The 20643-nt window shown below is 33.2% G+C and overlaps 3 protein-coding genes across 5 annotated transcripts; all 3 read right to left on the bottom strand.

Annotated features, from left to right (window-relative positions):
• Positions 1-806: 806 nt before the first annotated feature.
• On the bottom strand, positions 807-2717 carry LOC122403798 (tubulin polyglutamylase TTLL4-like). Its single transcript, XM_043407534.1, has one exon. The coding sequence runs from the start codon at positions 2521-2523 to the stop codon at positions 859-861; it is 1665 nt and encodes a 554-aa protein (XP_043263469.1). The 5' UTR covers positions 2524-2717; the 3' UTR covers positions 807-858.
• A 4349-nt stretch (positions 2718-7066) lies between these two features.
• LOC122403791 (tubulin polyglutamylase TTLL4-like) lies at positions 7067-19729 on the bottom strand. Of its 3 annotated transcripts, XM_043407522.1 has the most exons (4): positions 19665-19729; positions 19546-19599; positions 14567-14614; positions 7067-8854 (listed from the first exon to the last, which is right to left on the bottom strand). In XM_043407522.1, the coding sequence occupies exon 4, from the start codon at positions 8833-8835 to the stop codon at positions 7171-7173; it is 1665 nt and encodes a 554-aa protein (XP_043263457.1). In that variant the 5' UTR covers positions 8836-8854; positions 14567-14614; positions 19546-19599; positions 19665-19729; the 3' UTR covers positions 7067-7170. The 3 variants fall into 3 exon arrangements, with proteins under 3 accessions (XP_043263457.1, XP_043263458.1, XP_043263456.1); XM_043407523.1 differs by having other exon boundaries at positions 19546-19683; XM_043407521.1 differs by lacking the exons at positions 14567-14614; positions 19546-19599; positions 19665-19729 and adding an exon at positions 11549-11679.
• On the bottom strand, positions 16331-17228 carry LOC122403792 (enhancer of split mbeta protein-like). The gene has a single exon (XM_043407524.1). It carries the CDS (start codon positions 16874-16876, stop codon positions 16331-16333), a length of 546 nt encoding a protein of 181 aa, XP_043263459.1. The 5' UTR covers positions 16877-17228.
• Positions 19730-20643: the final 914 nt, after the last annotated feature.

Here is a 20643-nt window from a genome sequence, read left to right as displayed (position 1 = left end):
GTCGAATCAAAATCGAGGAGGAGTTAGAAAATAGTTTGGATCGAGTCGCCTAGTCGTGCATTGAATATTTCAATTTAAATTTTTTCAAGAGTAAACGTGGTTGGAACCAAAATGCACCGTTCAGAGGGTAGATTATTTAGTTACGGTCGTAGAATCATTATGATGTACGATTTTTAACAATAGTCTCCAATATTTACAATAAAATGCTCACTCTGAATTATTAAATAGTGTTTTTAATCAATTTTTCAAATTCTTCGTTCTTTAAATGATCATAATAATCGCAATCACATAATCGTAATTTTCACGAATTTATTATATCGTATAAATATTAAAAAGATTGAGATAAAGCGATTTCGAATAATGAGTTATCTCGTTATTTCTTTATTTCAAATTGGCTAAAATAAATAATCCTGAAAATAATTGTGGCGTCGCCTTCCATGCTCGCCAACAGAGGGGTCGTGCTCTCACAAGCGCTCGACCCACACCTCGGTTGCTATACAGGGTGTTCGGCCACCCCTGAGAAAGATTTACATGAGTGATTCTAGATGCCAAAATAAAACGAAAATCAAAAATACAAATTTGTTGATGGAAGCTTCGTTAAAAAGTTGTTAACAATTAAATTCAAAAATTTCAAATCAACTCCCCAATATTTCAAAAAATATGTATTCTAATTTATTATAATATACACGTTTTACAATATTTTATTATGTACATATATTCTTGAGTATTAAACAGTGTTTGAATTGAGATTTGTAACTTATTATTAAATCTCAATTCTACGAATCTGAAAATTACAATTCATCAACTATTCCAAAAAATTCACAACCGACTCGAAAACTTCACGTCGTATTCAATCTTTTAAGGCAAATGATATTTTCTTTTACAAAGTTTCTTCAATCTTTCAATTCCTCTCTTTCTCTCTTCGCCGTATTCATTTTCCCAAGCATCCAATAACAAATTATAATACCTAACCTCTTCAAAAAACTCGAAATACCTAAAACTATCTTTCGTAGGAAATATTATTTCAAATCTCCCGGTCCTTGTTAATTCATCTTCGTGTCGAATCAAAACTTTAGCATCAGCTGGCGTCAGCCTCTTCAAAATCTCCTTTAAATATAATTCTCTAATGGCCATCTTTCTAAATTTGTATTGTTTCTTCCCATCCTCCCACGTAAGCCCCCAGGAATAAATTTGCCCCTGAAAACAAATATTCTTTTCTTCATAAATCCCATTTAAAACCCTTAATTCCTCTTCACTTAAAAGATCAGGCACGTGATATCCGACCAAATTTAAAAAATCCTCCACCAACTGCCCTTTTACAATCCCACACAGTGTTGTATCGGTCTCCATCGAGGGAAACACATTAACCTCCAACAACCATGGTCGAAATTCCCCATCCAAAATAACATCGAATCCCAAAAGTTGATAAAAATTATACGAATTCCAATTCTTCAAATTTTTCACCAGAATTGATTCCATACTAATCACAGTTTTAACCGCAATTTCCTTGATCCTATCCCAGATCCATACAGTGTCCACGTCACACTCAGACCCCAAATACTTCCACAGATAAGTCATGGACCACATACTCCCCTTGTTTTCGTTCAAATTAACGTTTTTTATGAAATTTGGGCTATTTTTATTCACGCTTGTATTCGTCAAGTGCATAAATCTGTTTTGGAATGTCGTTGGATTGTTTAAATATTTGACAGTTGCAAACCTGACGAGGCCATTTTCATAAAGGTAAATCCTTAAAGGATCGATACTGGTCACCAAAACGTACAATCGAATGTCGAATTTGACGCCATTAATTAATTTAGGTATAGAAATGTAAAATTGACAAATTAAAGGTTTTTTTGGAATTTTTTTTAAATCACTGATTATGGATATTCCCTCGCCCGCGCAAGAGTTTGGAGGCTTTAGTATCCAACATCCGCCATTTTGTCTTGTATATTGTCTCAAAGAATCCAATTCCTTTGGCAAGACGAAAGACAGAGGCATGAAATCGAAATTTTTAAAACCGTGTTTTCTTTGCATTTTTTTAATACGTTTCCAAAGTTGGATTTTGTTACCAAAATGGCTGCCACTGGGGAAATGGTTGACTTTTGAGAACGGTTTTGTGTGTTGTACAAGGGTTTCCTTCCACCAGGTCCCGCACCAATTAGAATTGAGCTTCTTTGTCGGGGAAAATCCGGATTTTTTTACGACGGAGAAAATTAACTCCAACGAATTTTTGGAAACCAACCAAAAAAGATGTCTTGTGATTTCTGGGGGAAGTTGTTGTGAGGCTTCTTTCCTCTGGAAGGTTATAAAGGGTGGTACGTGAGCAAAGAGACTCCTACGTAATGGTAATGACGAGATTTCGAGGTTTGAAGTGGACAAGATTCGAAATTTTGGTTTCTGGGAGATTAAATATTCTGTGATCTCGGTATACACATATGTTTCGTCGTCCTGATAGTAGTTTGGAGTTTGTTTGCTGTAACTGGTACCTGTACTTGCATTCTGTCGTAATTGAATCTTCATTTTGTAAAATTGTAGACGGTTTATGGAGTTTTAATGGATTTTATTCTTGTCTCGAGGTTTTAATTACTGGGGAATTTTGAATTGTGTCAAATTTGTGGTTGGTTAGGGAGGTTCGGTGAAAAGTATGTAATTTCTTTTTTATTTCAAAAGTTACTCATTTCAGAATGGTTGATTTTTCGAAGTTTCGTGTGACGGTCACAACTTTTTACAGTTAATGGGGTTTAATTTTATTTTGGTGAGTTCTGTATTTTTTGAATTGTAAAAAATTATTTAAAGATGTTTTAATATTTTGAAAAATTTTTATTTTATTTATAAGAATATTTTTAACTTTATTGCCATATCCTCGACATTTGTTTGAATCGTTGCCTTGAGAATGGAAATATTCAATACTTAAATACTATAACTTAATTTATAGCATTCGTGATGGTAATCGCAATCGTCTTGCCAGAAGGTGGTACAGCAAGGTCTTTCCATATGTATAAAAATTCTCTTCTATTCGCGTGAAATTTGAATTTAAATAAAATATTCAATTCTACATAAAAAAAAGTATTATACTAGAGTTTGAGAAAAATAGTTACTAAGATACTAGTCAAAATAAATTATCTCGTATTAGGAAATTTCACGTTGATCAACATGACTGTTAGCACAACATAGTGAAGCAACTTTGTTTATGGCTGTCGCTCATATTGGTAAACACAGTTCTTATTAAATGCTAGGTATCATCGACCAACTAAGAATAAGCTTAGTAAAGGAAAAGACCTACACGAGAAAGGTTTTACTTTTGAGTTGTTCAGTAATAGTGACAAATACGACATAATAATCGTTTATCTCTAGTATCTCGGTAATTACTTGTTTCAGACCTTATTTAATATAATACCTGTTACGTAGAATTTAATGCTTTATCTAAATGTGGGGAAGAACTGTTAACCATTCTATCTAAAAAACTGAAAGTAATCTTGATAAAAAAAACAAAATGACTATGTGTCCCCTAGAAACCATGCAACATTTATCTGAAACATTTTTTTGTACAATAATAATACATGAGTTATTTTAAGTCCTCATACTATGAGATTTATCCTGTATATCGCATTGTTTCAGATTAGAGAGACATCAAAAGTATCTACAAGTTTATCTGTCAAAAATTTGTTTCGTTGAGTATTTTTTAAAATAGTATGTTAAAAAAAACGACTGCATTCCTCAAAGTCTTTATCATATTCGACGAAGCCTTCTCGTGCACGTGGTCCTTTGGCGGCCGGCAACAAAGCGTCGGGCTCCCTGACGTCACGCCGAAATCACAACATACGCGATACTTGGAATCGCAGACGCACCGGCGTATCGCCACTTGAGCTGCTATCGAACCTAAACCGCGATGACAAGATTCTTAGGAAAAGGCCTATGACGTTCGATACTTTTGAGAACAGAGTTCGAAGGATAGGTGTATGCATGTTTGAGGTTAGGTTTGAGTAAATATGGAACGCATGTTGCGTGTAGAGTACTGTACGTAGCATAGAAAGTTAAATATAATAAATCGTTATAATTGAGACAAGTGTATTTATTATGTTGACCCTTTCCGTGCCTTCTTCTCGTGGAAGGACATGTAAGCCAAATTCAACGCAGTAGTATCAATAGGAATTTGTCAAATACTTGTTTAATATGTCGAGTTCTATAACATAATATGAAAATCATCGAAATCGGTCAAGTTTCTCCTATTCTGAATAAATACCGCGACAAATTCTTGAAATGCGGAATTCCGCATAATTTTGTTTGAATTCGCGGATATTTTGTTATGTATGATTATTTAAATAATTGATAAGTTTGTTGCCACGAAAATGAAGTATTGCTTAGGTGTAGAACACTCGCTTTAAAAATAAGAAAAAGTATAAAATCATCAGTAATAAAAATTCTTATGTTCATTTATATGAAAACCTTTTATATGTATATATTCATATTATACAGAAATAAGTTGAAATTTAAACTTACAAACCGGTTAGTTTTGCGTATACATTACTTTGTTGAAAAATTTTACGAACATTTATGAAACGAATGTTGAAACAACGAGAAATAAAACTTATACTTATATTTATTTATCAATTTTAATTTTTCCTTTTCTTTCTCCTAATAAGAAAATTATGTTAACATTGCTTTTAGACCATATTATAAGATAATACATACAGTCTATACAGTCTAAGGACGTAATTCGTGAAAAGTGAAAAGAACGGTCCCTATCAATCAAACGCGATCACAAAGAATCACGAATCATTGTGAAAAATCACCATGATTGGGAATGAACGTGATCGAATCACGAGTGATTCAAAAGTAGCAGTTCACGCCATCTCTAGTGACGATTCGTCGAATCAGTTATTCGCTTAGATCCATCACTTGTGTCATTGCCTATTGCTTGACCCCGCGGAGTAGCCTCCTTTTCGTTTTCGTAAGAAACGGATCAACCTTTCGAACTGCATTTTCCTTTAAGCTGACAAACCGTTTTTATAACGTAAAAATGATAAACAAACTTTTATGTTTCACATTTGTGACTGAAGGCACATAGATTTTTTTAAAAATCTGGAAAAAATATAATCGGAAAATATAAAGAAATTTATTAAATATATTTAGCGGTAGTAGCAATGTCGAAATACGATGACGACAAAAAGGAACCGTTTACCCTTCGAAAATGATAATACTCCAGTTCATAGATAACAAATAATGCAATTTGTTATTTCATGTCTGCAAATTATTTGCGTAAAACATAAACATTCAGGCATCTATCGTCCTTCCACGAGAAGAAGGCACAGCGTGTTTGCATCTCCACTCTTGCTGCAGTCCGCTGATTGGCTGTCACCGATCTTCGTCACCGTTATCAACCAATACCTGTGAGTCAGCGAACTGCGACAGGAGTGGGGATGTGAACACGCTGTGCCTTCTTCTCGTGGAAGAATGGTATTTACACATTAGACATAAATAATGACACGTAATAGAATACGGATATAATAATACAAGTGGAAGCGTATATTTCGATAGATGAAAATCAGTACACGGATACATGTATATTATATGTGCATTTCGATACACGTGCACCTGTGTATTAAGAAATACACAGATTAAAATACGAATATATTAACTACGCGTGTATCTTAAATACACGTTCAAAACCAGAACCTCTAACAATCATGAATGTCAAATATGTAAATAAATCATATTTGGTCAAATCTATGGTAAATGAGTACACGAAATATGTAGCATAAAAGGTACACTAAATTTTTTTTGCTTGTCATGACATACATTTTTAAGATATTTTTTGTTCATTTTTTTTCAAGTTTTTCTTATAGAAAGGATTATCTTTGTTATACATATTGAAATGTGATATTAACCAAAGATGTAAAAATGATTTATATAATTTAAGATTAATATACAATAATATTATATATACTTACAATGAATAAAAGAAACGAAATTTAATAAGATTAATACTACTATTACATAAGTTTGTTGTACTCTGTCCCATTCAATACAACCAATTGATGAAAGGGATAAAATAAACTTTTTTTTTTTTTTAATTAAAAATAAAGCAGATAAACGTAGGAGAATCTTATTAATATTATGCATTCATATAGCATCTTATAGCATCTTTTAAATGTTTCAAACTAGACAGGTTTAGTTTCTCTGTTATTTTGTCTTAAATAAAAGTGTCCCATTCATGGCTGTGTTTCTCTATACGATTGATTAATTTGCGTCGGTTTAAAAACAGAACATTTGAAATAAATAAAAGGATTAGCAATGGGACTTTTAGAAATAAGTCGCCATGGACTCGATTTATTTTGCGGTTTTATGAATTTGTGCCAAGGATTGTCCTCAGTACATATTATGGTTGCTTGGAAAATATAGTATGCTTCTTCAACTATACATGTACAACTGTATCACATCAAAAGCAATCAACAGTCTTAACGACGGTTTTCAATGGCCTCCCATAAGTCTTCAGTCTTCATTTGTGCATCCGAACATGAGTTCACGCAATCGTTACTGGTACAAGTAGAATTTGTTTTGTATAGATGGTCAGGCGCAAAAACCTATCGCTGAGGTAGTTAATATCGTCTTTAACGGTTTGGAACTGGTCAGCAGGACATATAACTTGAAATTAAACTTGGTCCCGTTGTTCAGTTTCGGATAATTATTTAGAATATTATAAATAGGATTTTCATTTGGGGACGGTTTCATACTTGTTATAAAATAGTGGACGAAGGTGACCGGTATTTCAAATTTCTTATAAAGTGGCGGTATTTCAAACAAAATTTTACAAAACCGTCATTGCATAACAAATTTGAAGTTTGAAACGTCGACCACCGGGTAAACACCAATGCCCAATCAATTTTTTAATATAAATTCAAGACAATCTCGACTGAAATTTAGATTTCATAAACCTTCTTACCATCATATTGTTTCTATTTCAAGATTTCATAAAATGAAACTCGGAATCGACTCAAAAACATTTTTGAACTGTAAAATGATTTATTCAGACAAGATTTTACATTAAAATAAGTTTTCGGTCATGTAAAAGTCACATGAGTCACATATAACAAGGTATTGTATAGCATGTATATAAAAACCTCGAAACTGGTCTCGAGTTTTCCAAAATTTCAATATCCCAACTTTTTAAAACTCCAATTGTTGTTCCAAATGATATTTTTTTCGACAAAGTTTTTGCAGTCTAGATATACCTTTTGCTCTATCATCTCCGTACTTAACCTCCCACGCATCGAACAACATATTATAATACCTCGGAACTTCAAAAAACTGAAGATACTCGTGACTTTCGCTTGTAGGAAAGATCTTCTCAAATTTATCAATTTGCGTTAACTCGTCCTCATAAATCACAAAATGTCTAACATCATCGGGCGTGAGATCTTCGATAATTTCCTCAAGATACTCATCCCTGTCCCTTAGGTTGGCATACAAATCCTGCTTCCTGATCTCTTTGGAGCTCAAATTAGTAGTATGTAGCCTAAAATCCTGACACACAACATCCAATCTATACATTTCCGCCAGCCTCTCTTCTTCCTCCGACGTCAAGGTATCCGGAAGTTGGTATCCCGCCATATTGAATACATTTTTAATCAAAGGCCCCTTAATAGCGATATCCAATGGCGACGATGACTGCAGGGACGGTGATATATTAACCTCCAACAACCAAGGTTTTAAGTTCTCATCCAGAAGAATATCGACGCCAAAAAGCTCGTAACAACAATACCTAGAAGACCTGTTAGCCTTCGAGAGACTATTAATAGAAGACTCCCCAGCGATCATAGTCTTAACGACGATGTCCTTCATGGCCTCCCACAATCTCTTCACGTTCACGTGCTCCCTCTCCAAATACGCCCACAAAGTCTTGAGTGTCCATTTGTGCCCTGAACAAGAGTCAACGCAATCGTTGCTGGTATAAGTAGAATTCGTTTTGTTGATACTGTAGTTGGTCAGGTGCATGAATCTGTCGCTGAGGTAGTTAATGTCGTCGCTATACTTGACCGAGGCGAATCTTACTAAACCATCCGGGTAAATGTATATTCTCAATGGATTGAAACTAGTCACCAGGACGTATAATCTCAAATCAAACTTTGCACCGCTGATCAGTTTCGGCCTGGACAAATATTGTTGCACCACTACAGCTCGTTTCTTTGGTATCTGCGACCAGCGGTGCACGACCTTGATACCTGTTCCCCTGGCCGATGCAGGCGGCTTTACGATCCACTTCTCCCTGCTCCCGCACTTCTCCCACACCTGCTTGAAACACCGAAGATCCTGAGGCAGAACATAAGTCTTTGGAACGAAACTGAACTCCTTTTTGCCGTATTTCGCCATCATTCTGCTTAAATTGCGCCAGAGCCGGTCCTTGCGACCTATTTGGAAGGTGCCTGGGAAATGGTTGATCTTCTGTGACTCTTTAAGGGCTCGGAAGCCGACGGATTTCATGTGTTTGCCCCAGGTCCCGCACCATTCCTGAGACTTTTTCATTAAACGGAAACCGGAGTTTACTAGCGTTCGACGTACGATCAGAGGAGTTATGGTACTCAGACGCCATTTTAAGTGTTTCGTTATTTCACCGGGGACCATCGGGCCCTCGCAGTCGAACGATTGAAAGGCGATGTAGGGGCCCACGTGTGGGAATAGACTTCTTCTAAAGGGCATTTCGGGCGGAAGATTGATCGGTGGGCTGTGGGTGATGTATTGGAGAGTGTCCACCTCTTCCTCGAAGTGTTCCAACGTGTCACCTCCATCGATGCTGCTCGCGGTGCTTGACTCGCGACCGTTGCACATCTCCATCTTGGACAGTCTGGAACATCTGAAAAAAATTTTCTTTTAGCGGGGAACCACAGATTTGGTTTCTGTGTTATATCGACGGTTTCGTGAAAGATGGTTTCGGTGATTCATGCTAGAGTTTTAAAGGACTTGTAAATTGTAAATGACCTTAGGTTATGGAGTTATTGATAAGTGTCCAGGTATCAAAGTATCGAGGTTTCGAGATTGATAAACTCCGATCGTGTAATCGTAAACTGTTTCCTAACTAACAGTTTTTAAACTATCTATACATTTTCGTAGATTTATGAAAAGGTTTGTTATATCGATGATCTCGACATTTTTTCTAATTAACTAAATAGACGCGTGAAGGTCACGTGAATGTCCTTTTTTTTAAATAGAATCCTATAAAAAGTCTCCAATTTTAGTCTATAAATGAGAATTACTCATAAACTAACTTTTATAACAATTAATTCAGACAAAAATTGATTAGTTTCGAAAACACAATCTTTCTTAATGAATTCTCCTGTAAATAACATCCGTATTTTTAGAATCACGTAATTGTTAATTCATCAATGAATGCAAATCATTTTTCACAAAAGATATTATAATTAGTTATTTCCAAAAATTTTCTAAAGATTTTTTTATCGCAATACTGTAAAATATATCTAGTTAACAAGTCGTAAGTTTTGTCTAAAAAAGGTCAAAATGTCCATCAAGGTCAACCGTGTGTTTATTTACACGAAAAGTTCATTTGAAAGCTTTGAATCTAAATATCTCGAAAATAACACATCTTTGGAAATAATTTTAAATACAAAAGTTATTCGATTTCAAGGTCTTTGAATGATAATCTTGTTTTTTAAATGGATTTTTGTTTTCACTTACAGATTCTTATTCTACAAAAAAAAAAAAAAAAAATTGTATAAAATATTTTGTTATCAAATTTTGTCTTACAAGGATATTTAATAAAATAACAAATTTATTTACTTCTGACTTATTTATTTTTTTTATGACTGAATGTTGATAAACTGATAACAATTATACCTTTTCATTTTTTTACTATACATATACAGAATCATAGTAGTCATGTACATCCCCAAAAGATAAACGGAATTTTGAAATGGATTATCGTTCATAAATTACGAAAAAAGCACAGTGCTTCTATCTTGATAACATGTTTTCAAAATCGTCTTCATTTTGTGCAATAGTACAATCTGTTGTAAAATTTACTTTTCATGTATGATTGTTATTAATTTGTCACCATTCAGTCATCAAAAAAATAAAGAACTTTCATGAGTAAACAAATTTTGTATTTTGTTAAATATCCTTGTAAGATAAAATCTGATAAAACATGTTTCGTGCAAAAATTTTGTTACGCATTTAATTTATTTACAAATTTTTTTAAACCGAACAAAATATATTTCAACGCGTTGATATAATTTTGCAATGTAATTCTTTTTTATTATTTTGTAAATGTTTCCAAAATTATACCATCAAATTCAAAATTTTTCTGGTTTATTAAATCATACTAGTGTGAATTTTATTTACAATTATTACAATATTAAAAAATTTTGTTTCTTTCGAAGAATGTATGTTTTTTTAACCTTCAATTGTACTTGTATTGTTCTATTGTACGTGGATATCGTGCCTGGTAATGTCATTTTCCGATATAGCTGTCTAAATCGATTTTCTTTAAGAGATTTAGTAACATTTGTGGAACAAAAATAGAAACTACATATCGCGTTGACGCGAGTAATTAAGGGTTAGGGGTTAATCATAATAATTTTGCAATATTTTAGCAAATCATGTGACTATAAATTTTATTTATAATTATTACTATGTTTCACAATTCTTTTCTTTCCGAAGAATGGTTTTTTAATAATTTTGACATCCGATTCAAAATTGTTGTGTTTGTTTTATGAAATCTAAATTATACGTATAATTGTTAATAAAATTGAATTTATATTTAAATGTATAAATTCGAAATTAAATTTCGAACAACAATGGATACTATTAAGATTTTTATTCTCCCGAAAATATCCGTATAATTCATTATTTAGAAAAATTATAAAACTATTTTAAACCAAGTCAAAGGTAAATGAATCAAATAAATAATTCCTGAAATTAAGAAAGACAAAATTACTATTATTCTATTTAAATAATTTTCTATTGACTCTAGAACGAAAGAAAGAAGAAATCAAACTATATTTATCCAAAAGCTTACAATTTGTTTGGTAAAAGAAGAATTGTTAATATACGTTATATAATTACTGATAAAATTTATATATTCGCGATTACATTTCAGGAAATATTGATTCTTGAACAACAATGGCCACCTTTTATCATTTTTACACTTTTGTTACTTATAAAAATTCCAGAAAATATTTTAAACAAACTTCCAAAAGTAAACGTATAAAATAAGCAATTCTCATTTTTGTTCCATCTAATTAAGAAATTATTTAACCAATTTCCTATTGCCTACGAAATTAAATAAATATATTAAATAATTTTTGCAACATAGGTTCGGCTATTTCCTAACAAACTGTACATTTGTTTAACCGTATCTCTCTTAAATATTTTAATAGTCCATTTTTAATCCACTTTGAAAAGTGATTTAAGTTTAACTAAGAAGAGAAACGTAAATAAATACATTGTTGATCTAAAAAGAAGAGGTTATGGTTGGCGGTGGGAAGTTTGGAATGTACATAATCATAAAAAAAATAGAAATTGTTGTTCCTACCTTGGTCGAAGAAAGTTATTAACTAAAACATTGGCGTGGCGACGATAGAAATTCCAATTTTTACTTGAAAACACGAAACTCGAATCGTAAAACGTGCTAACACTCAAGTTATAGCAGCACCACGTGGTTAAGTTGTACGGTTGACGCGTGTCCGGCAGAAATGGCGACCGTCACGTGTCTCGAAATGCTTAAAATGGCGCGGAATTCACAAATATACACGATTTGCATTACGAACTTTTGTTTATTTATTGAGAATTTCCAGTTTTAAGAAGAAAAATTTGCCAAAAATGGTCGAAACATGCAATACTGAATCTATCCACTATTTGTTAAGGTTTCCACGTGGGATTTAAAGGGAATTTTCATTTTAAATCATTGAAATTTGGGGTAAAATATTTTTTATATTTACAATATGACGTTCTGAATGTCCATTAACCTGAAATAAAATGTTCTAAAACGATTTTTCATGGAATGTTGTACAAGTTTCAAATTCTTTAAACGGTTAGAAAAAACTATAACATATACTAACTTAATTTTGGCACACATGATAGAAGACCATCCACTTTATGTATAAAAGAAGTTCGAAGAGAATTCGTAGTTTCACTTTCTAAATATGACATCCATTAATGGAAATTAAATATTGTAATAAAATTAACAATAATTTGAATAATTGGAAATTATTGTTAACAATAGCCTCGAGAATTGTACTGTGTTGTCTTGAAAAATGATCAGAGGTACGTTAAAGGTAGGTTAAATTTTTTAAATTATTCCAAGCAACAATTTTTATTTAAGTTTATAAAGTTACACAATTTCTCATGTTTTTTTTACTTTTTTTTAAATCAAAATATGGATTTTCGAGCAAATTAAAATTAGACGTCTGAAAGTAGAGAGTTCTACCTTTAAAATGAGCCAAGACGATCATTCTACGACCTTTTTACACAAAGTTATAATAATTAAAAATCGAGATCACTTTCCTGTGAGTATTAGAGGTCAAATATGAGTTTTTTCATAATTTCGTGTAATTTATATTGACATCATTTTTTAGAGAGTTTCCTAAAAAATAGTAATAACTATAAAACTCTCTGATTATTAATTAGTCAAATAATTTTCATTGAAAAAATTAGCTTAAATAATTATTATATCAAAATATCAGATTAAAATAAAAGTTTTTTAATAACTTTTAAGGCTTTAGTATCTTGTTTAATAAATAATTATTGACTAAATTAGTGTCAGAGCCTGGGTAATGGTTCATAGCGACACTAGACGTTTAATTATTATACTAAATATTTATCTCTTCTGATAATAGACCTTTCTGTATCATCGATTGGATATGAAATCTAATTTATCGACGTCGATTCGTTGGTACTGTAGGAGGACTGTTTTAGTTATGGATTACTTATTAACATCGAAAATAAATTTATGTTTCATGTAATGGACAAAGAAATGCGAGGGAAATAAACTGTATCAGTGTGCAAGGATTCAGTACCCAGTGGTAAGCATAATTCTAGATTATGTGTATGTATGCCTTATTGTGCCGATTATTCGGAATGTCCGATTAACGTTTATTCCTTTAATTCCTAGTCTTGAGATACACTCTTTCAAAGTGGAACAAAATGTGAAGAAGATCGTGCATCAAATTGTAAGAGAATCCTTGTAAGAAAGCTTTTATCTTCGACTTCGTGATGTTAGGATTATGATCACAGATGATCAACAATGAGATTGACATCAAGGTCAGCAATCCAGTGAAGACCAAGGAAATGCCAAGAGGCAGGACCAAATACATTCACTATTACAGGAGTTATGGTCGTTTGAAAATTGGACCATTTTTATGGAGTTTTTAGCACTTTACGGGGTTAAAGGACAACTTTTCCAACATTCTTAGAATTTGTAAATATTCTTCTCCGAAATACGCGTTGTTTGCACATTGAAACATTAAAATCCGTCAATCCGTTCAAAAATTATGATGTTTCATATACATATACGCATGCGGAGAAACATTTCTTGGCTGCACATTATATTTTCGGTAAAGAAGTTTTTTCTCGAAAATGGTTAGTATTTCGAGGTTACGTCTGTTGACCAAAAATGATTGTAATTGACCCCTGCAACTAAAAATAATTTTTTCAGAACGATTTGAAATTTTTTTTTTATCGAAATATTTAAGCACCTACTCCCTGTCGATTTTTCTTAAAAATTCGTTTTTGATTTTGAGTAATTTTATTTGACGCCCTATGGAAAAGTTGTCTTATACTTTTTTGTAGGTATCCATGAGTTCTACTTCAGAAAATAGTTTCATCGAAATATATTCACTATTCTAGGAGTTATGGCTGTTTGAAAATTGGACCATTTTTATGAGGTTTTTGGCAGTTTACGAGGTTAAAGAACAACTTTTTTAATTGTCTTACAATTTGAAAATGTTCTTCACCGAAATACGCGTTGTTTGCATTTAGAAATATTAAAATCCTCCAATTCATTTGAGAGTTATGATTTTTTTATCTATACACATGAAATTATTTGATATTTAACATTTTAGGTCGAATTCTAACACACAGATGACCACAATTTTCGATACTTAAAAAAAATGAACTTTCTCACTGTCAATAATTGTAACTAATTATTTTCATGAGAAAAGGTCAAATAATGTTATGAAACACTTGGATTTTATAAATAAATTGTAACAACGCATAAATTAATGCAGAAAAGTTAGGTTATTTAGTAAAAAACCATACAAAATTTGTTTAAATTTTATAATTTGTATTATCTAATTGTTATTACAAATTAATTTCCCTCGAAGTCAGTCAGACGTGGATAAAATTATTATTTACATGCAAATGTAGATTGTTCATTGTATTTTGTGATGATTATACGACAAAATACTTTATAACAAAGATAATAATTTTATTTTTGGATCGAATAAATTATAAATAAATTGTTATATATTGATTTTATTTTTACCATTGAATTATCAAACATGGACAAATAGTTTGTTACGGTTTAAAATTAATTTGTTTCGATAATACATACAGGGTGTCCACTTAGTACTGGCACTCTTCCAAAATGGCGATTTCCAAGCTAAAAGACAATAAAAATCGAGAATGAAATAACGATTCAATTAGTTTTGAGGATTTATAATTTCTTATTAGCTACTCAAATTGAAAGTATCGTAATCAACTTTAGGGAAAATTGTTTACATGGGAAAAGCGGTTCAAAATCATCATTTATTTATTAATTAGGATTATTATGTTAATTAGAACAATTATTGATTATACATAATCAATACATTTCATTGTATGTGATTATACATATTCAATAATAGTTTTCATCGTAATGAAAAACATGTGAATTTTAATAAAACTTGAAAATTAAGTTTTTGTATTTTTAAAAGTTCAAGTTTTAGGAAAATTGGATATGGATCATTATTATTAATTCTAGAAATCTCTCGTTTTTTTCTGAAATATATATTTAATTTATAAACAATTGGAAAGATGTTTTAAATAAATCTTAAAAATCTAAAATATAAGAAATCTAAAATCTTTTCACTAAATCCTCCAATTTTAGACTGAAAATATGAAAGGTCTTTCATATAAAAACAAATATTTAAGTTAATGTTGTGAAATATTCGTATTTTCGTTTCAAAATCTAAATTAAAAAAAAGATTGATCCTTGTAGAACTTTTTTTTTTTAAATATATTTCTGTTTTATGAATGCTTGAAAATCTGTTTCAAATCAATTAAAAAAAGAATAAAGGGAAAAAAAATTAGTAAAATTTTTATAATTCTGTGTATTTACAGTAATTAATAATTAACCCAAATTTTCTAATTTTATTTCATAAAATGATCCTCCATATAAAATCAGTGACATCAATCTATAATTATAGAATTAAAAAATGATCATTTAATTTCAATTATTTATAACAAAAATATATTTATTAAAATATTCAACACCTACTATCACAGAAAAAAGAATTCGAGGGATTTAGGTAAAGGAGTACATAAAAAAGTCAACATGTTCGACAAAAAATATTTATTAACATCTTGGACAACGACTCCTTTCGAGCCAAGAACGTATTGTCAAAAAAACTTAATTCCTAAACGCAACAAATCTAAAATCTATAATAATAATAATAATAATAATAATAATAATAATAATAATAATAATAATAATAATTATAATAAAAATCATAATATTCATTCTACTTTGCAATCAAAAAATGGAAAAATAGTTATTTCAGGTACAATATCGAACCCTATCACAGTCGTCACTTAAAGCTTCATCACCAATGTACAATAAAGAAAACAAACTATATACTATTAAAATAATTGAAATCTCGCTTCTTGTTCAAGTTCCATTTACATGGAAGACTAAGTTATTCATCCTCCATAGCCTTAGCAAAGTCTTTTTCATCAAATAACGTTCGAAGTTATCAATTTTTGGTCTCTAGGGTCGGTAAAACGTCATTGTGACAGTTTGAGAGACATGGTTAGAGGACGATGACAAAATTATCTCGACCCCTCGTTACGTTCTTAAGAAACATTTTTCACGAAATAATGTTGAAAGTCTTCAGTTTTTGGTCTTCAGGGTCTCCAAATGCTATTGTGACACTTGAAGAGACCGGTATCCTCAGTGTCCACCATATCCCTAAGATGATATTTTCTCCCAAATACCGCTCAAAGTTACTAGGTTTCTCGATCACTAAGAATTTCCAGACACATTTTGACACTTTGAAAGACATGGTCAAAGGTGCTCGCACTGACAGCGTTTCTCCCAGCAAAAGTTCCGAGATCCGGATCACCAAGGTCTCCAAACCCCATGCGACACTTCGAGGGACTCACCCAGCGGGCTCTCGACACTGACAGGGCTCTGTGGGGGTGTGTAAACATTGTGTGCGACACTGTCGATCACAGGACTCCCTACCGAATCAGGTCCCTCGAGTTTTCGAAGACAGCCGCCTAAGTGTCGCATCAGTTGAGCGCCAGCTAGTGGGTGGACGTTGGCTGCGAGCGGCGTGGCGAGAAACGATGACACTTCCTGGGCGCAGTGGGTGAACCCGTCTCTGAACCTGTCAGCGTAACTATTCTCGGGTGTCAACGTCAGCCTCCTGGCGGCTCTGAGTGTGTGCAAATGGCGGACGGTCAGCTCCAAGATGTCCGCCTTCTCCAGTTTCGCCACATTCTCCCCCTCTGCCTGTAAAGCTGTCACCATGAGATCCTTTAACTCGTCTAAGCAACGATTAATACGCGCTCTTCGTTTCCTTTCCAGCATCGGTTTCATCACTTTCCGGTACTGGTACGTCCTCGACACTGGTTCCTCGCATTCCACACTGTGCGGCGCCATTTGGCGATCGTGTTCCACCAACTTGTCTCTCAAGTTATCGCTAGTCGCTCAACTCGGCCGAGCGCGTTGGGAAGCTCGATACGGTCTCCAGGATACTTCTAAACGATCTGAGGCCTCCTTACACGTTCCACTGTTTTGTCTCGCAAGTTGTCACTCGGCGTGGCATTCGTCCGAGCGCGTCGAGAAGCTCGATACCGTCTTCACCGAGGTTTCGACGAATCTGAGGCCCGTTTTTATGTTTCACCAGCTTGCCTCTCAAGTTGTCACTCGCCGAATCCCCAAATCCTCTCACTCGCCTGAACTTGCTAGAAAGCTTGGCACAGTCTGCACGACACTTTTGTGCAATCCGATGGTTATCTTTATGTTTCACCAGCTTGACTCTCAAGTTATCACTTCCGTTAGTGCGTGGGAAGGTTATGAGCAATCTGATGTTCGTTTACACGTATCACTGGCTTGTCTTTTAAGTTGTCACTCGGTGTTTCACTCGACTGACTCGTGTAGGACGCGTTGTGTGGAGCTCGGTGCAGTATCCACGACGCTTTTGAGCGTTCGAACGCCCGTGACGCGCGTTTATACGTTCCAGCACCCCTCCCCTAAAGTTGTCACGTGGCCGTGGAACTCGCCCGAGCTGCCGGAGCGGCTGGAGCGTATCGTGGGAAGCTCGCGGGCCGAACAGTTCCCACAGATCGGGACAGGTTGCCGTGTGGGGGTGTGCGTGCGTGTGTGGAGACCGTGTCGCCGCACACCTGCGTGCCAAGGGGAGACTGCGAACCCGTCTGACTGTGCGAGAGGGGGGCAGTGTGGGAGAAAAAAGTGGCGAGCACACGCCGTGTCGCGCGACCAGCACGAGCATCCTTCCGTTTCACTCTGTACGTAGATCAAATCGAGAACGTTGAACTCTGATTTGACGGATTTTTCTTTGATCAGGGACATTTCATGTTTCCACTAGTAACCTGGTGTTTCTTTCTTAATCTACAAAGTTCGAATAGAGGTTTCGTAACCGTGAATCGAGTGATTTTGTAAAAGATCAGTGGTTTTTTTAAATTTCAAACATTTCCATTTCTCCGTGGTATTAGACGCTTGCTAGATATTTACAATTTAGACCTTTTTTAAAAAGTAATTTCTTTTTCGAATGATAGTCAGGAAATGTAACAATAGTATAGTGGCTATTGATGGACTCAGAACTAACTTTTCATTTATGAATATTTAAAAAGAAACAGGTGTGATAATAAAATTTGCATTGATCGATTGGTTAGTTCCAACGAAGAATTTTATATTTGCATTTTTCATGACGGTGTTTAATAAAGCGTTGATTTAAAAAAAAAAATTCCAGACAAAATTTTTGTTGGAATGAAAATTAGAAAATGTGAATAACAAACTATTGGATAACTAATTTAGGCTTGGAAATTTAGATACATAGTGACAGTTAGTAGATCCAGAAGAGAACTTTTTATTATAATGTAGAGAAATTAATAATTTATTTTTCTAAGTAATAATTGAAATTTGCATTAAACTTAGTAGAAAATCTTATATTTGCTAGAATTATAATATTTCTTAAAACTTCAAGTTATAAAAATACCTTCAAATCACATTTTTGCAAAAAATAATTTCCTTTTCTAATGATAATTAAAAAATGTAAGTAAGTAACTGTTGGAAAAATAATTAGTATTTTACCAAGGTTTTGAACAAAAAGAAGATTTTCTGTCGTCAGTATAAAATGTCTTTCTGCTGTAACATATTTCTAGGTCACAGAAATGGGTAAAATCAAATTTGTTGCATTAATTTTATCAAATTATTAGCAAAAACTATACTATAAATAACAAATATGTATAAATAACTATCAAATTTTGTAAACAAGTAATGAACGTCACTTGTTCATGAAAATTTTATGTCACAATCATTAATAAACGTTGAAAACGTTAAATGAACACCAGACATTTGCAATTTATCCAGAAAACAAACTCGAACAATTTTTTACAACTTTCACAAAAACACTTTCGCCAAAAGTTAATTATAAGATAAAAAAGTTTTATATTAGCGTAATGTATCGATCACTTCGATTCTCGATGGATAAACACTCTCGATTGAAGAATTAATAACTTCTGAAACTGTACACCGAATATAAATTATTTTGTCAATTTCGATACGCCGACTAATTCAAGATGGATAATGAAAAAAGATCGTATACTAACTTTTCAAAATCGGAAAGTGGGGATTTCAATCAAGTTCATCGTAGTTTCAGTTTAAAAAAAATTTGTTGATATTTTAGAGAAAGCCCCATTTCACAAAAATCTTCATTTTTTCACTTTTTTCCCCAGATTTAAAGAGACATCGCAGAAAATTGAATTTAACATCGGAAAAGTATAGACCTCTGCCTTTAAAATGACGCCTCAAGCGTTGTGGTTATATTTTTCAGACAGCAATTAAAGAAATTTTAGCGCTGTCAATTGTAAAAAACAATCGTATACTACGTTTTAAGCAGATTATCAGTTTATTTGCAACTGTATATTCAGAACACAAAATGTCAGTTTTATTTTATATTTTCTCTTTCAAAAGTAACATAAATTGCCCCAAAACTTATTAATTACAAATAAATATTGTTTACAATTATCATTATCGTAAAAAAATCATAGGGAATTAAAAAATTGAGTGATTATGATTTTAATTACCTTTCACGAATTTTCCACAAGAATTTGCATCGTTGAAATGATCATCGAATGACACTAAAACGTCACAAAAAATTATAAACAATTTCTGCAATTTTTAAGAGACGCATACAAATACACACCGCACACTGTTTGTTATAGCCTGTTGAAATGATTGCGCTCTATTATCCATGACACTCGGTGTCTTCGATACAATTGTGTCGTAGCAGTCCACAATATATTTTCGCGTTCGTTTTGGCATTGTGCCTGGCTTCTCAGTTACGCGAAAATAATTTCGTCAGCTGGCCGCCGGTGTGTCATCCACTTATTATTAATGCATGTCAATGGTCAGATTGTTCAGCGTTCGATATATAAATTTATATTTAGTTAATCGCCAACAATCTATCGTGGCATCTTAATTTCTTAATCATTGAGTCATCCCACAATTTCTAGAACACGAGCCAACGCAACGTTCCAAACATGCCACAGCATTCTATGAAAACCAACAAAACCGTTCTAGTTCACATTTTCAAATACTTTGTTTGCTAGAAAGTATTAGAATTCACAGGAAAAAAAATGTATATACAATAGGAATCCACCGATTATATCCACTATTTTGGATTTTCTGGTTGGTATTAACGAATAGAATTATTTTTATATAATATATTAATTCTTTGCGAAAAAACAAATCGAAAAGTCCTTAACCGTTCTTCAATCGAAAGTTCCGTTTTCGAGGTACAAACAGTCGAAGTTTGTCGATCTGTGTTCGACGAGCGCCACTTTATCTGACAGCTGATCACGCGATACGCGCAAACTTTAATTGCTCGTATCTCGAGAACGGAGCCTCGTATCGCGAAACAGTACAAGACTTTTCGATTTGTTTTACAACGGAAATTGCATTTGTTTGGTTAAAAATATTATTATAACTACGGTAGATTTTTCCCGAAGTGTATATTAAAAATATTGATTTTCGCTACTTCGATGCCGAAAATCTTGGCTCGTGCTGGCGAGGAACGTGAGAAGATTCTCAGGAAACTGTTTTTCCACCACGCGCTGACGGCCCACATACACACACACGCACACACTCGAATTTATGTGGGAATTGCCGCGTGTCGTGCGCAT

This window comes from Colletes gigas, unplaced genomic scaffold (genome assembly GCF_013123115.1).
Source record: "Colletes gigas isolate AHSC1104 unplaced genomic scaffold, ASM1312311v1 Colletes_gigas_Sc00075, whole genome shotgun sequence".
Classification (NCBI taxonomy): Eukaryota; Metazoa; Arthropoda; class Insecta; order Hymenoptera; family Colletidae; genus Colletes; species Colletes gigas.
Note: the sequence above shows the minus strand (reverse complement) of the source record. Positions and strands in the feature narration are given on the sequence as shown.

Excerpts from the sequence above, each read along its gene's own strand:
- LOC122403791 (XM_043407522.1), bottom strand. The coding sequence starts at position 8,835 with ATGGAGATGTGCAACGGTCGCGAGTCAAGCACCGCGAGCAGCATCGAT.
- LOC122403792 (XM_043407524.1), bottom strand. The coding sequence starts at position 16,876 with ATGGCGCCGCACAGTGTGGAATGCGAGGAACCAGTGTCGAGGACGTAC.
- LOC122403798 (XM_043407534.1), bottom strand. The coding sequence starts at position 2,523 with ATGAAGATTCAATTACGACAGAATGCAAGTACAGGTACCAGTTACAGC.